This window comes from Liolophura sinensis, chromosome 13 (assembly GCF_032854445.1).
Source record: "Liolophura sinensis isolate JHLJ2023 chromosome 13, CUHK_Ljap_v2, whole genome shotgun sequence".
In the NCBI taxonomy this organism is placed as follows: Eukaryota; Metazoa; Mollusca; class Polyplacophora; order Chitonida; family Chitonidae; genus Liolophura; species Liolophura sinensis.
The window spans coordinates 22,225,115-22,241,867 of record NC_088307.1 but is presented as its reverse complement, the minus strand read 5'-3'; the positions used below and the strand labels follow the sequence as shown (position 1 = coordinate 22,241,867).

At 39.8% G+C, this 16,753-nt stretch overlaps 1 protein-coding gene across 1 annotated transcript; it reads right to left on the bottom strand.

The window, feature by feature from the left end:
- Window positions 1-5,532: 5,532 nt before the first annotated feature.
- Window positions 5,533-14,980, bottom strand: LOC135480271 (70 kDa neurofilament protein-like). The gene is made up of 11 exons (XM_064760066.1): window positions 13,927-14,980; window positions 11,522-11,708; window positions 10,475-10,570; window positions 9,873-10,034; window positions 9,515-9,640; window positions 9,041-9,261; window positions 8,578-8,663; window positions 7,126-7,250; window positions 6,646-6,744; window positions 6,035-6,151; window positions 5,533-5,785 (listed from the first exon to the last, which is right to left on the bottom strand). Exons 1-11 carry the CDS (start codon window positions 14,442-14,444, stop codon window positions 5,750-5,752), a joined length of 1,773 nt encoding a protein of 590 aa, XP_064616136.1. The 5' UTR covers window positions 14,445-14,980; the 3' UTR covers window positions 5,533-5,749.
- Between the last annotated feature and the right edge of the window lie 1,773 nt (window positions 14,981-16,753).

Here is a 16,753-nt window from a genome sequence, read left to right as displayed (position 1 = left end):
AAAATATTTACTTCAAGTTGGATCTCTTCTGATAAAGGTTCCAGAGTGGAATTACTCGATTGTGTTGAACCTATGACAGTATCATCAGCCTTGCTTTCGCTTTGTTGAATACCCTGGACTTTTAAGTCTATTCCAAATGAACTTCACTTGACGATTTGCCAAAACGTAAGACGTTGACGAAAAACTGCTTGTCCTCCTGGAAGGGAACAGTTCATAGAACAACTCGATGGTAGGTGATTCTCTCAAATTAAATTTTGAAGCTGATATAAAAAAACAAAAGCATGAAGAGAAAAACTAAAAACTAATTGTTAATTATCTCGCTCAGGATTTTACTCTCACTTTTCACGTAAAAGCCTAATAGCAGCGACTTGTGCCTTCTTCCAATGCAATGCAATGCTATCAACTGCAATTTATTAGACGTCACTGGTGTAGAATTACTCAAACTGCTTTGTTGCCATCACAATTAATAAACACGAAAAACCACGATGGGGTAAGGATTCAGGGACTCGCATGAACTATTGCTCGTGTATTTTGTGGCCCTTTTGTGTGTTACTGACTCGTGCTACCTTTCTGTGAAATTTGTCTACAACGCTGGTTGCACTGTTCGACATTATAAAATGACCATACTCTTGCAAAATATGTGCTACATCAAAAATAGAGATGCACACCACAGAAAACTTCTTAATTCTAAAACTATACTTGGTGGTATTGCGATGGAACTAATACCCAGTGTTACTGCCTATATCAAGGGGTCAAAACAGACACTCGTGTACCAGCCGTCAACAAAAGTGGACGCTCTGGGTCGACAATCGCAAGGTCAATTTTATAAAAAATATTTATCAAAACCCACCGAAAAATTAAAACATATAAAGAAAGGGATTTAGAATGATTCATGAAAAGGGAAAGATCCCACATATAGTTGGTGTAGAGATAAACTAACAAGAGGTCGTCGCTGCTCTGGTTTTACTCTCTACGCTATAGTCTTTCATATTACATTGCTCTTGATAATATTTCTCTTATACGACGAAGGTTATATTCGGAGATTCTGAGGTAAACGACTGTCTATCATTTTTAACGTATTTAAAATTAGTACGATCATTTAATTTGGAAAAGAAAAGTTCCTGTTGTAACATCAAGATTTATTAATCTTTATCGATAAAGAACAAGACGGCTCGAACGGGGATCTCGGCTTTGACATTTCACTGCCATTACCAAAGCGAGTTTTTATCATACATCGAGTTACATATAAAGGCTCCGCTTTTTCACTTGCATTATCCGGGGCATTGATAAAGCTCTTACCTCATTTATAAAAAAGACTGGATTTGAATAGCACTGCCCCTAGAAGCATAAACTTGCATCTTAAACAAGTATGTGGCCTATTCATTGGTAGACGTCGATGAAAGAAGGGCAAACAGGTTTGGTTCAAAGATATATTGACGCTTCCTTTAATAGCAATAATTTCCCTTAGTGTGTCGTTTGGATTTTTTGACCTTTTTTGCATCGGGGTACATAAATATTTATCACAACCATAACTAGCCCTTAAAAACCTCTCAACAATTGTATGTTTACATATGCATTATTCCCTTTGCGTTTCCATTCATCTCGCATAATAATATGTTATTTATTATAATGTGGGCATTGATAACTGTTTTATGTTCCTGAGGTGCGCGTCCCTACATGTTCAAAATTCTAGAATGATCCGAACGCTATCGAACGTATCTAGGGCATCGTGTGATTTTATGTTTTGTCCCCAATCCAAAGACAATGTGACCTGGGCACCTATGTTAAAATGCAACAAGTCACTGTCGCACAATGCATATACCAATATAGGTCAATATAGATTTGACACAGTTGAATGGAGAATGCAGCTCTTTGTCCCAAGATGTGTGTACCACGCTCTTTACATTTGATGTTTATCTGGTGTGTCACACGTAGAGCATTTAAAACGGAAACACTCAACGCGGTGTCAAAATTAAGTACAGGCTGAATTGTCTGTATTAGAGGTGATAGGAGTGATGCAGGAAGATCTGCCAGCAACCTGTGGTTAGGGGTAGGTTCCAACGTAGTTCTGTCCGTTTTCCTCACACCATATTGCTCGCCCCCGTCGTGGAAGTAAAAAATTCTTCAGTTCCGCGTAAAACACGATAAATAAGTGAATATATTAATAAAAATTTTTATCGGTAAAGTCACGATGTATGAGTCCGATAGAGAAAACTATACATTCGGTTACTTGCATGTATTGTCTAAGCTATACTCGCCTACTGGGAGATATACTTTTTCAGTATGAGGATCTCGATAACTGTTTTAAAGGCAAAAAGACCTACTAAAATGCGCCGTAACACACCAATCAAATAAATGAATAAATTAATAAAAGTTCCTTTACTTTTTATCGGTGCCTCTGTGGCTCCCGCTACATCCCGGGTTCTAATCCGTTCTTGGACAAGGAATTTTGAAGATTTTTGTGCTCTCACTGCATGTGCTGCCTAGGTGACTCAACGGTCGCGTCGTCCGTATCACCGTTTACACAATCCAACGTTCATTACAGTCCACCTGTCCTCCACCAATATGGTATAGATCATAGATTTATATGCATATGCACTTTGGAAGATGAAACATTGCATTCTGTGAGTGTTCAGTAACCTTTTCTAACGTCAATGGAGCCAATGTGATCATAAAAGGACAACAGAGAATCTAATGTTTTAAATGCATTTTCCCCTGTTTCAGCTGCAGTCATCTGTCCATTCGACATCTGCAAAGTTTGAGTCCAGTTGAGGGCACCCGAAGCTTAATCTCAAAATAACGGTAAGTCTCCTGCTTGTTGCATAAGAAATGACTAGTGATTGTTTCTTGCTACATGAATTCGTCCTAATTACTAGTTTATACAATGCCTTCTTTGGTGGATTGTGTTCAACTTTGTTTTGGGAATTAGTTTTGCGATTATTATCCTGGAAAGGCCATTTTGATTAATTGTGAGTATACGAATGTTTTGCTTTCACGCCTAGATGCCAAATTTTTCACTTGTATGACGGCGATCATGTTTTATGGATGGCGGTACCTGTGAAAACTCTTAACATAAACCCACGGCCTAACCAGCAAGAGCTGGATTTGAGCGCGCGACCTTCGGCAGTGGACCAGTGGCCTATTCCACAAAGCCATTTCTGACTTCAGTCAAATTTAATAACTCTTTACGATGCTTAGTTTTTGGTACTAGAAGTTGAAATTTGGACAAAATTAGTCTTAAGATAACATTGATGATGGGTACAAAATGTTAATTTCTAAAACCCATAAATAAGCTTTGAGATCGTATTTCAAATTTTGACATAAGTTACAAATGGTTTTGTTGAATTGGCCCGAGTGCTTTAACCGTGATGTAAGTCATAAACCATTATGTGTAATCGGTAGTTTGGTTGAGCCTTCAGTTCACTGGGCTATATTTACGTCCCACAGCCCCAATAAAATTTGAAATTGGCTCTTGAACTCTTTTCGAAGCCAACAGAATTTTCAAGATCTAAATGTTTGCTCGCTGTTCTGGGAATATCATACTTACTTTTGCCCTTTGAAGCTGATGTTCTTTAAGAATTGTTGGTAGACACTCACTTTTACTGCACTGTGATCAGTTTTTATTCCTTTAAACGGTCATATCTTCCGCAACGGATGGATCCCAGACGCCTATTCTCTGGGAAATTTACATTTCATTCGTGTTTCGGCGAAATCAACTGTGACGTCACAGAAAGGCCGTACATTTGTGATCAGTTTGTGAGATATTGGATTGAGCAGCGTGCAACAATATTGATCATGATTGATCAAATGCGTGTTCTTGATTAACATTTGGGAAAGGTCTGCTGATAGTGAATGCGATCTTATGTGTGAAAATGCTATAAAATAACTGCGAAAGTCTGAATCAAAGTAACAATTGTTGATGGTGATGGATATCGACTTGGAATGCCCCCTCCACCGTCTATGAGAGGTGTACGAAATATAGACCTGTCGTTTTTATTCGGGAGAACAAGTCAAATGACGTGAAACGCAGAAAAGTTATGGAAACGTGCTCATGTAAACGTCTTTTTAACTTAATTCTGCTTAAGCCATGGCACAAGGGGCCTGCAAATTGCTACTACTTAAGTACTTTCATGAACCCTAAGTGAAGTGTGCCAATTGTCACACTGTGGACGCAGCTCTGGTTTTACTTTCTAAGCTGTATTGTTTTATATTATTTTTTTTTTTTTTTTTTGGCTTGGTTTTGTAGCCTCGCTTACATGGTGCTTTCTTTTTAAATATTCAGTTTGATTCTCATGTTGAGAGTTACTTCCCTTCATTTGAATTCTCTAACTGGCGCACAGACCAATCAAAAGAACACCAAAGAGTCTTCCAGTCAACCCAAATACGATGAGGAACCAATTGGGTATAAGTTGCCGGTCTACTTCAAGCAGTGAGGTAAACAAGCTAAAAGGTTAAGTAAAAACAAAACGTAAAAACGTCTGATTTGTTCCAGAGCCGAAATGTCTTTATTAAAACGCTCAAGCATGAAAAATGTTATCCGCTGAATCTCAAAATCTACAGTATTTACATCCATTGTTGCCAAGCAACGAGGCTTGTCCCTACTCCTTTTACACATCACATGCATGGTCACGTGACCTGGAGTTGCTCAATAGTATGCCCTCCCACAATTCGTTGTTCGGGAATCTTTAAGAAGACTGGGCATGTTCTCAATATATACACACACAAATGCAGACCTTTCAACATTCTTTCTCGGTACTAAAATGAGACAAAATACGTAAAAAAATACCCCCTTAATTTTAATAATAACTAAAATATGTGTAACCCTACACAAAGTCAGGAACATGCACGTGGAAAATCATCCCTAGACTAAATGAATACAGAATCGACGTCACAAAAAGATTAGTCATACACTTAGCATTATTACAAGAAGTCCAAAACGTAGTGTACAAAATGGCCAATGCAACCAATACACTAGTAAACACTAAAAAAAGGTCAGATTTTCGACAACAAACAATAATCGACCGTTCATCTTTTTTCGCACACATACACATGCACGCGAACGCGCACGCACAAACACACACACAATCAAACGGAAACGTAGACAAATCCATACAAATGTATGATCTTTAAAATTTAGAGAGGCAAACTTAGTGTAAATTCTACATGGAGACATGGAGAAAAAATCCTTGTGATATAATCACTGGATACGTAAAACAAATAGAAACCAGAGGACAAATTTCAGTGTGTTTTTCTTTCTTTACATTTTATTTTTCTACAAACAATGTAACCATTGTCACTAAATTGTTCCAATATGTATAAAATACAGAGACATAGATGTTTACTTAACTTGATCACACAGCGACGCATTTTTGTCGACGCGAATGGCCGAACAAAAGCCTAGTATCCAGCAAGCACTGACACTGGTCCATTTTCACATCTTCAATTAACCCCAATCAATCCACAAGAGAGTAGAGACCTGAATTTGTTCACGCTCTTTTTGTTTCCATAAAAATTGTAATAGAACTCCAAAAATAGGAACACTTATATGTTTTTATTATCACATGAAGAAAAAGAAAAGGCAACAAGGTAAAGCACTATCAATGATCTCTCGACACCACGCATGCGCCTTTTGTTCATGCTAGCTCAAGCAAAATACAGTGTGTATGCGTTAGGCTATGGAAGTTGTGCCTTCTGAGCTTCCATAAAACCAGGATTTAGTTTCGCACCTCATCCCCGAAGAAGGCGCTGTTTACATGGCGAATCTCTGATTGTGAGTGGCCTTTTCCTGTAAGGAGAAGAAAACATTCAGAGAATTACTCGATGTTGGTTAAATGACCAACTTGAAACTAATCGTGTGGAAATCCCTACGTAATGAAAAGATCCTGAGCACGGCGTATAACACCAAGGAAACAGATAAATGAAATGCATCAGATTTACTGAAATCTTCACAGCAGCAACACTTGCAAGGATAGGTATCACTCGGAATTTTCTCTCCAATGGTTAAACAGTGATATGTATAAAATGTGTCCCTTACATTTCCGCTGTCATCCTCAAGAACTGTGTAGCAATTTCCGGATCCCCACGAGGTGAAATCAGCCTCCAAGTCTTGGCCTTTCTTCTCGCTTCCCTTAGACGCGTTGCGGGCCCAGATCTGTAACAGATAATGAAAATGTAAGTCCCCACAAACTCCAAGACTACAGTGTGTCGTGCATAACAAGCATGATTTGAGCAACAACAACAGCAAGTGTGTGAGATAACTGATCACTTCACATATGTAAGATAATTAGTGTACATCCATCTCAGAAGTAATGGCTACACAAATATAGACAATGAGAATATTTCTTCTTGACATAAAGAAATTGCTAATGGGCATGATATTTAATATTAATACACGATTCTCTGGTATTAGGCGAACGTGCATGTGAACTGCCGCATTGTTGCACAAGAAAAACGATTCCGAAATAATGGAATAATACAGAAAGAAGAAAATAATGCGCCACTCGGACTAGGTTTTAATGGGCAATGTTCCCTATTGTCTAAAACGGAGCTTCTGTCATATACGACGACGCCACTTCTGCGAAATAATGCAAACTTTCCCGGAGAATTTGGCACCATTTGGGTGGAGCCTGTTAATTGAATACTAACCTTTATACTGCCTCCCTTTAGCTCAATGTCGGGGAACACGTATTCGCAGTTTCTGTCACCACCAGTGCGCTTGATTCTCCATCCCTTCATGCTTTGTTTCTGGAAGATTCAATGTCATGCAGATGTGAGTTTTCCATGACCACAGCAAACCTCCGATACAAAAAATATCGATATATTGAGAGCTTTCAAAATTTTACAAATATCTATCTCATATATATAACGTACATAATACAAAAATGGACATAAGATAATTTTCAGAGTAATAATCTTCCAGTAGGACTATAACATACCACTATTTACTCTCCTCCCTGAACAGTTAGTAGAAGTAAAATCAATCTTTCCATACCAGTAATAAATATATCTGTGCTTTTCATCCGTGAATTACCTCCCCTTTCGTCGCCAACATTTTCTCCTTTAACAATTAGAGTCGCAAATTTGCGCATAGTCTACTCAGAAACGTTGCAGTAATCTTTTGGGTACCTTGCTAAAGGAGTTGTTCTCAATGACAACGAATCTTCCGTCAGGAGAGATCTCTGGGATGCCGATGCTTCCACGCGCTGTCTTCTGTACGGTCAATCTGCCGACGGACTCGCTTGACTGCAGACCTAGAAACCAACATTCAGAGCAAAATCTGAACAAGCCAACAATTAGCACTTAAGATCAAGCATTCAGTGCAGTACATTCAAAACCAGTGATAAAGCTACTCTTCTAAAAGTTTATTAATTACTTACATACTGAATTAATCAATTAGTACATCTGATGTCTTGGGAATGCTCTCAAGATATATACGATTTATTAATGCTGAAATATTTGAAAGCCTTTACAGGAAATAAAAACTACAACTTTCATTAAAATGTTTATAATTGTATGCTGAATAAATGATGGATAATTGCTTTGTTAGAGTACCTGTACGAAATCGTATTAAGGACACGATATATGACGAATATTGATAGGAAAATATGGCCAAAAATTTGAAATCCATTTTCGAAACAAAGTCGTTTTATAACTTTTTGAGGATTTCAAAGTTTGAGCTGCAGATAAATGAAAATATACAAAAGCCCCGATAATATAACTGTATAACCAAAAGTTTTAAAACAAAAGTGTAAATAATATAACATAAATCCGCTACTAACAATAATAACCAAAGCATAACTATCATCAAACATGCAATTATCATGACAATCAATGAGTGTTAGGGTGACGTTTACTTGGGTCAAAGTCTACTCCCACACAGGAAAACGGGAAGTTGAACTATTGAGTTCAAACGGGTGGGGGTTATTTCGCCTGGGCTCAGACTGGATCTTTTGTAATGTGCATCTCCTGGAATCATCTATCCAAGCTAACCATCGGGGGAAACTAGGGCTCAAAGTGCCCGTCTTTTCTGTGATATGCTAACAGAGTTGCATTGCTGTGTCTTGTTTCACTAACTGAATACTTTTGAAGAATTCTTGGAACTAGAACGGAAGCTTTTCTGCATAAAATTTTGAACCGATACTCCGCCATTTTGTCATGTCTCATCTAATAATATTTATTTGCCATTTACAAGTTTGTTAGAATCGTTTTGTCACTTAAATGGCACGTTTTGGATCATCAAGGAGCGTGGGTAAATTTTGAAGGAAGGAGATGGGTAACATTTGCAGAACCAGCAAGCACCAGGTTGATAAGAATCTTGGGAAATTTACGCCAGCACTTAGGACTTGCGGCTGATGAATCTGCAGGAGTTTGGGAAAGGCTCCGAATACCTCAACAAAATGAAATGAATAACGGTTAATAAATTGACTTTTACACGTCACCGATCACCACAAAATGATATAAAGGGCTACATCCTTCCGCCTCGAAGCCTCCGTATGTCGTCTGCCACCTCGACATCCATGCCTGCAGAAAAAAGAAACTTTGACAACTTACGATCTTCGGATCGCCAAGAGGCCTTACCACTTGACTGAGAAATCTGTTCCATGGCGCTGCCAGATCGTGTCACATAATTGCCGGCGATTTCAACGGCCTTTTTCAAGGTGAACCTGAAAACAAAACACAGACTCTCTAACGTTGAAAGTAAAATTTAAACTATAGTGCAATTTGGCGTGTAAATTCTTACGTGTGACAATTTGCTAAACCGCTACATGGTCAACGCGGCTCTGTCTTTACCCTCTATGCTGTAGCATTTTGTCCGTATATATTGTATTATTGCTAACACCAGACTGCATGCTCTTTTAGTTTCATCTGATGAAAAACCAACCCTTTACTATGGTCTCAAAATCACGGAATATGACGTTTGAAAGTCGCATGATATGTGCAAAAGTATGTTCATCTTAGTCAAACCCCATTCTTCCAAAATGACACAATCTGCTGAACAGATGACCCGACTCTCCAGGTCAAGTCGTATTTCATTTCTTACCTGTTCTCCTCGCTTTCTAGCAGTTTTCTGTAAGCGGCGATTTCCAGTTCTAGACTGAGCTTGGCATCGCTCAGAGTTTGGAGTTCGCGGAGGACTTCTTCCATTTCACGTCGGCATCTAGCCAACTCTGCTTCGTATTTGATGCGTTGTTCCTCCAGATCTTCCAGAGCCTTGGACAGCTGGCTCTCCAACTCACGGTTCATTTCCGTCAGACTGGCGCACTGTTAATCAGGAAAGACATAAACTTGTCATATCTTGTTCCATGGAAAAGGTGGTGAAACATGATTCTGTTTGTTTAACAAACTTAAGGGTCAATAAAATATTTTAAAACGATTCAAAAGGAAATTTTTTCATTTCAACCAATCAAATTACATGGCGATTTTATGAAGAACGTGAAATTCCTTGCTTATTTTTCAGTATACAGGTTTTTTCACACTATAAAGTTTTATTTTGGTCAGAGTTACGTCCCCTTACCCTTGCGGCTAAATCAGCGTTCTTGGCCTGGAGGTCGCTCAGCTTTTCCTTTGTCTTCTTCAGCTCCTCGCGCATGTGCGTGGATTCGAAGGTATCCTTCTGGGAGCCGGCTCTCAGTTCACGGAGCTGAATTTAAAAAAAGCCATTGATGGTTGTTATGAGGATCTTTTTCTGGATCATTGAACGAGTTTTGCAGCATACGAAGCACCATTTACAAAGATTAAGCTTCTCATTTCCTTCGTAATTATATTGTATGCTTTTACAAATGACCTAGTGGTTCCAGTGAAGAGTGGTTCTTAATACTTAATCAGATCGGCCTTTTCTCAGAATGGAGATTTTGTTTTTCCTTCCAACTCACCTGGAAGCTGTATTTGGATTCGATGTCGTTCCTAATCAGATCAAGACGTTCATCATACTCAGTCTGGATGTCCCTCATGGCCTTGCTCATCTCACCCTTCCAGAATTCTCTCATCTCGATGGTGGTGTCACGGTTAGCCAAGATGGTCAATTCCTTGATTTCCTGCAGTCACGAAAGCAACAAAGCCACTGAAAAGCTATTGGTTCTTCTTACAATTTTGATTGCATTAGGAGGTATATATTGATTCATGCCTTTTTAGTATCGAAACAAACTTTGATGAGAGCGTTTGCTAAATCTGAACATTTAACTGACATTTTATCTGACTGTAGTTTGCCAAATCTGAACATTTAACTGACATTTTATATGACTGTAGTTTGCTAAATCTGAACATTTAACTGACATTTTATATGACTGTAGTTTGCAAAATCTGAACATTTAACTGACATTTTATATGACTGTAGTTTGCAAAATCTGAACATTTAACTGACATTTTATATGACTGTAGTTTGCCAAATCTGAACATTTAACTGATATTTTATCTGACTGGTCCTACACCCTGGTCTAGGGTAATGTCGATTTATTCAATACTAGTATTCACTTACAGCCTCGTACACTCCGGTGATGAAAGCCAGCTGTTCTTCCAGAGACTGTCTCAAGTTGGACTCATTGATATGGGCGAGAGTCTCGTTGTCAAGATCCTGTAGAGAAACACCAATACATTGATTAGATTTTATTAATAATAGAATTAACAGAGAACAATAGAAAATCTCACCAAAATAGACTAAGACATACACTAGGCTCTATATATACAGTACTCAAGACTGTGCACCATACATCAGATTTCACTAATATTTGCGCTTTACATATGTCTAATGTTTTTGTGAGCTATATCACTTTGTAAAGACATGATGATTACTCATAATGAGTATCCGCAAATGGCATTGTGTATAAGAGCGACAGTTTGTTGATCATGCCAAGTAGTAAAATATGACACTAACATTGCTTTGGAACTTATAAATGAAACTCTCATTATTGTCATGTTGAACGACAATCTCGTTGATACACTTCTACACTGTTTACCTTGGCTTGATCGCGAGATTTCACCATTTGATAATCTCTAAGAATCATCGGGGAATGCATGAGTGCGAATCACACACGACCATATGGACGGTAAACCGCAGAACTGTGGTTTTAACGCGTAATCAACAGTGATTTAACAGTAATCAGTCATTATTTGATTGACTGATGGATATCACAATCATAAACCATCATCTAAGAGCATCAATTCACCATAAGGTAAGTAAAAACTTTGCTTAGAGTAAGAGGTTTCTAACTCATCTACCAACATCCCCTCGTGCACCCAAGTTCGAAGCCATAGATTTTCGGTTCCTTGTGGCTCTACCGTTTCGCGTAAAATGACTACCATAAATGATGAAAAGTTTGGTTCTATTGAAAACTGGTACATGCCTCTCTTTACAACATTCGGTTCTAATTTTCCACTTATACTTTCTTAGCTGCTTGGTGGTTTGTGTTCAGCGTCGTTTTACGAACTGGCCTTACGATTATAGAACTGAAACATCCATTTTGGTTGACGGCTGGTTTACGAATGTCTATTTGGAAGAACAGAGTACATTGTTATCGGTACTTACGCTTCGCAGCCTGTTGATCTCATCCTGGTACTTTCTCAGCTGATCCCGCAGTCTCTTGTTCTCATCTTCCAGACTCTCCACGCGACCTCTCAAGGTCACCAGCTCTCCCTCGAGCTCGCCAATATGGTCGCTCAGTCGGTCAGCCTTAGCCTGCAACTCAGCCTTCTCACGTGCCTCGCGTTCACGCCTGAAACGAGAATCGGTGACGTTTCCTTACTCCATGGGCAAATCTGTTTTTGCGCGCACGCTTGAAACGACACCATTGGAATGGTGGGAATAGTTTTGAAAAATGTTTTTCATAAAGTTGTTTTGATCACACTAAGCAATCTTACAAGTAGTTCCTGTAAGAAATGCTTCGATGCCCAACAGTAATATGAGTGTAGTTTTATGTATTGCACATGAGCTTAATAGCCGCACTGCATTAGCTTATAATTCCTATAGATTTCGAAACTTCGGATTTCATAACCGGTGTCATAAAAGGAATCTGTATGTTTTGAAAGAGAATGAATGACAAAAAGAACTCTGTAAAACACCTTTCCAGGAATCAATAGTCATCTATGTGCCATGCAAGAAAAGACACGTGTTTCAGAAGTAAAATAACCCTGGCTTTCTGCATTCTAGTGGTGACCTAGATTCGTGTGGATGATATATCACACTTGTAAATGACAGTCTACCACTGCTAAAATACGATGTATATGTGCTACTCTAGAAGTCTGACATATTTGCATACCCGCTTTATTCCAGTAAATTCCCCGCTTAGTGATTGAATATGTTTCTTCAATGATATGCCGTCGACATGTTAAGTTGCATAACTGTTGCTTAATGTGAAACTTAAAAAAAAAACGGAAAAATTAAAAGATACAGAAAATGCAATGATCTGTTGAGGTTATATATGCTAGGCAAGTACATAGACATGTACAGTTAACTCTCAGATATACGTTGACTCGAAGGTTGTACGACAACTCAATCCGCCCACTCTTAACGTTTGGTCCGGTTGCAAATCTAAAGGAGATTTTTTTGTTGGGTGATGTTTTTAAAAGGCGAAGAGAAGCAAGCGTTGTCCTTTGAGTGTGGTTCAACTTGAAATTCAGGTTTCTCAGGCTCAACAAAAGCCGGCTCAACCTCCAGCGTTACAGTCTGAATGTTCACGATCAACCTTGCTGAATATTCATCAGGTGCAAAAACGTCAGCGCTCCTTATATGGGAGGCGGCTCTAGCGACACGGGGCGCATGCCATTGACGCTCACCCAGCATAACCTCACGAGCTCGGGTGAGGCCGGCTATTAACACAGGAACGGCCCCATTCAACTCGGATTGATTGTATCGGCTTGAAACACGTATACTTTGAGCTTTACCTGGGGACGTTCTTTTTTTATGACATTCCCACACCGAGCCCGGCTTACTCAGCCTATAGCTGTTTTACGGCAGGTAGACTCAGCTAGCTTTATTGACATACCAACAGTTGCTCTCTGAATTCAATTGCAGGGCTACATGTTGTGGGAACCGTGAAACAGGCTGGGGTTATACAATGCAAGTCACATGTAACGTGTTTTAAGAGAGATAATTTGATAAATTACGCCATTTATCAACTCAGTGGCATTAATCTCTTTCAACTTTGCTAGTTAAGCTTATTCGTCAAAACCATCAGTTCAACTAAACACTTTGTAAGTTTGTGCTAAAAATTCATCGCTTAAGCCAAAATAAGATGGGTGCATCTTGTCTGCCCTAATATTCAAGGAAGTGGGGACGCAACGATTTTGTTTCGTGCTGGCAGAGCGCACCTTGTAAGACACAGCGTATGTGAAACTAAGCTGAACACGTTTGAACTTATTCTCTAAGTAGTTAAATGTTTTAACGGCCTGCCTTTTATATTTGCATACATGGGCAAGGCGCTGTGGATGTCAGCTATTAATTGTCAGGTTACCGTTACAGGCATTTGCAAGTTTCAGCACGACTTTCCCGAATAAATATTCAATTCGTGCTTGACAACGTTGTTTTGAATAAGTCTGCATCTCCGAGTGTGGTTTGCCGATATATCTCAAGAACATGATGACCTCTATTTGGCCCTGCGCAATGGAGCATTAAATAGATGCAATTATGTATGTTCTCTCTGCGTGGCAAAGACGAACCAGGTGTCCCGGATGTAACAGTCACGTGATGGGTTATGGGCGTGGAGAAGATACACTGGTGCCAAGTGACAGCCGGCCGGCAAGCATGCTCTCGCCACCATATTGGAAATGAAGCATAGTATGTACTTCAAAACTTTGCACAAGTGAGTTCAACAATCAAACAAATCCAGCTTATTTCTCCTTTGACATGGCCCGACATTTCATTCATTTTACATTTTGCTTTGCATATTAGTTATCAAAAATAAAAACTGCTTCTGCAGTTCGTTGGGTACTTACTCCGATCGCTCAAATTGAAGTTGATCCTCCAAGCTGACAATCTTCACATCAAAGTTTGCCTTCTCCTTGGACAACTCGTCGATGACAAGCCGGGCCTGGTTCAATTCCGACTCGTACATTTGCTTGATCTTGTCCAGATCCACTGGACGACGGAGCTTTTCCAGTTCAGCCAAGAGAGCCTTGTTTTGGGCCTCCAAGAATCGAACTTTTTCGATGTAGCTGGCGAGACGCTCGTTCAATTCGCGCATATCTTTCTTTTCCCTGGCCCTATCCTCCTTGATGTGGTTGACACCCTCGTTGGAGACATGGCTAGCGGTTCCTGGGGCCAAGTTAAGCCCAGAGCTGTAAGATTGGCGAATATCATAGCCGATGGAACCACGATATCCTGGCATGCCAGATGATCTTTGGATGACCGTGGTCTGGCGACTGCCGATGGCAGGAGTGTAGGTGGAGGAGGAATCCCGGCTACGGTGGGTAACCTCCGACGAGTAAGAGCTTCGGCTTCCTTTAACTTCCATTGCGATTGCTTTTTAGTTGGGATATCCCTTCACGTAAAAATTCAACAAAATGCTGCTGTGGATTATGGCAAGATGCAAATCCTCACCTGTTTTTGACAGTTCTGACTATGAACTAGTAGAAACTGTTAAAATCCTTCACTTTTCTGTCCGAGACAGATTCAACCTTAACCTTCTAGTGACGAGCCGGCGACTGCACGGAACACGGCTTGCCCCCGTCCTTAAATGGTGGCGTGCGTACTATATTTTACCGCTAGTTCATTGGACGACAAACATCCCCCGTACACGTATACGCTGCACGCCAATTTGCAAACCCGTTCGACTTGTTCACAAACTTCGGGAATCTTCTCTACGCATGAACGAACTGGTCTTCGCCTTGGTCGTCGTCGTCATCAGCGTTGTTGTAGGAGGAGAATACGATAATCGTTATCAGGTTAACACCCGGGTCTGCCGGCAGGTTTGCTTGTGGTTTTGATGAGGTTGGTCCTCTGTAATACAGACCAGATCTACCTGTCAAAACTCTACCGGTTTACCACTGCAAGAAAAGGCGAAGGGAAAAAAGACTACGCTGACAGTTGTCTAGGATGTCGAAGTTATTCACTATGCACAATATGGTGGAGTCTCGCCCAGTACCCGTGTATCGTTTCTCCTCGCTAAGCACGGCTACACAGTATACAGGTTGTCTTGACTCGACCTTGTCACTGCAGGTTTACCTGCCTCCAGTGGTTGTTAATCAACTACAGTTACCTGTGTTTAAAGCAGTGCTTGTCGGCATGTATGTAGAGTACCTAGTAGGTCCTACAGCGTCCCAGTAAGGGCATGAACTATGCTAGCTATACAGTATGTGTAAGAACCCCACTTTAGTTAAGGTGTTATAAATAATAAAGGTATAGATCGAATAACATTGCTAGGAATCGATCCCACAGATAGCACCGACGTTGGCTGTTTTTTTTCTATGTAATGTATGTAACACTACCCCCAGTTACCAAGGCATGGTAGCCGACATATATAACGTATTTAGCTCATTGGATTGTGCGGGCGTCCTGGGGGTTCAATGATTGCAAGTCACGGAAAGGTGTGTAAATGTACACATATATCCCGGCCGTATGTAACTCAGCTCCACAGCGAGAGGCCGTGTATATCCCAACGTAAAACGAGAATGTGGCACAGTTAGGAATGGCCGTGTTAAATCTCTAGGCAAATATAAAGGTTAATTGGGATGGGATATACGCCAGTTGAAAAAGCTTTGGTTCCGTGTATTTGACACTAGAGCATGTCATTTTACGATGGAAATATAGACGCAGGCCTATATTTTATATACGACTGACGAAAAGTTTTAGTTTGATCGCTTTTCATCACCTATATGACAATTGCCATCATCGTGACACACGCACTTTATAATCCTCTCAAAGCTTTCGTATTCAGCATTAAATATATTTTATATAATATAAAGCATAACGTGAATTTCCCGTTTTGCTGTATATAACGTAAAACGGATATACCTATCATATTTACGAGGGAGACTGAGGCATCCAGCATCCAGCATCCAGCATCCAGCCTACGAGTATTTTCCTGTTGTCCGGTCAATCATTTATTTTCTGTTTTCATTAAATTCACTGAGCGTTAGTTTATGTTTGTTTAATTTAACCTGCAATATTTACATGTCTAATGCATTGAGAGGAAAGTGATTCTCAGCCCCAGACAAATCTGGGCTGTTATCAAAGCTGTTATCTGTAGCTGGAAAATTATTACCTGCAACACAAGCAAAATCGAGCTGGTGTCCTGAAAGAATGGATGGCATATCTATTGTTTCTGCACCAAGTACAACCTATTTGCCCTTAATCAATACTCAAGTTCTGCAACTAATTGTCTATACAGCTTACAACCTGTGCTTCCTATACATATAAGCTCTCTGTACTGTCGACATCAAGTACAGCTTATCCCTTGTACACCTGACGGATTTAAGACACATCCATTCTCTCTACAACACGTACAGCCTGCAATTTGTACTCCTAATCAAAGGACTGGGGACTGTTCCTGATGCATACTTACAACGTACAACTTGTAACATAGCGATTATCGACATGACGTACAACTTACAAATTATTTCATCTACATGTACTCTTCTTAAGACGCTACGGTTGACTATACCGCTTGAAGCCTGCAACTCGTGTCTCGAATCCACTAAGACATATCAGTTGTCTATATCACATACAACTTACAACTCGTACACCTAATCCAGTTAATACATTGATTGTCTGTTTCACGTACAACCTAAGACTTGTGCACCTCCATTTATTAAATTGATTGTC

Bases quoted from the DNA above. Each gene is read 5' to 3' on its own strand.
- LOC135480271 (XM_064760066.1), bottom strand. From the start codon at position 14,444: ATGGAAGTTAAAGGAAGCCGAAGCTCTTACTCGTCGGAGGTTACCCAC. The intron at 11,709-13,926 runs GTAAGTACCCAA...TTCTCGTTTCAG, and splicing joins CTTCAATTTGAGCGATCGGA to GCGTGAACGCGAGGCACGTG. The intron at 6,152-6,645 runs GTTAGTATTCAA...TATCTGTTACAG, and splicing joins TAAAGGGAGGCAGTATAAAG to ATCTGGGCCCGCAACGCGTC.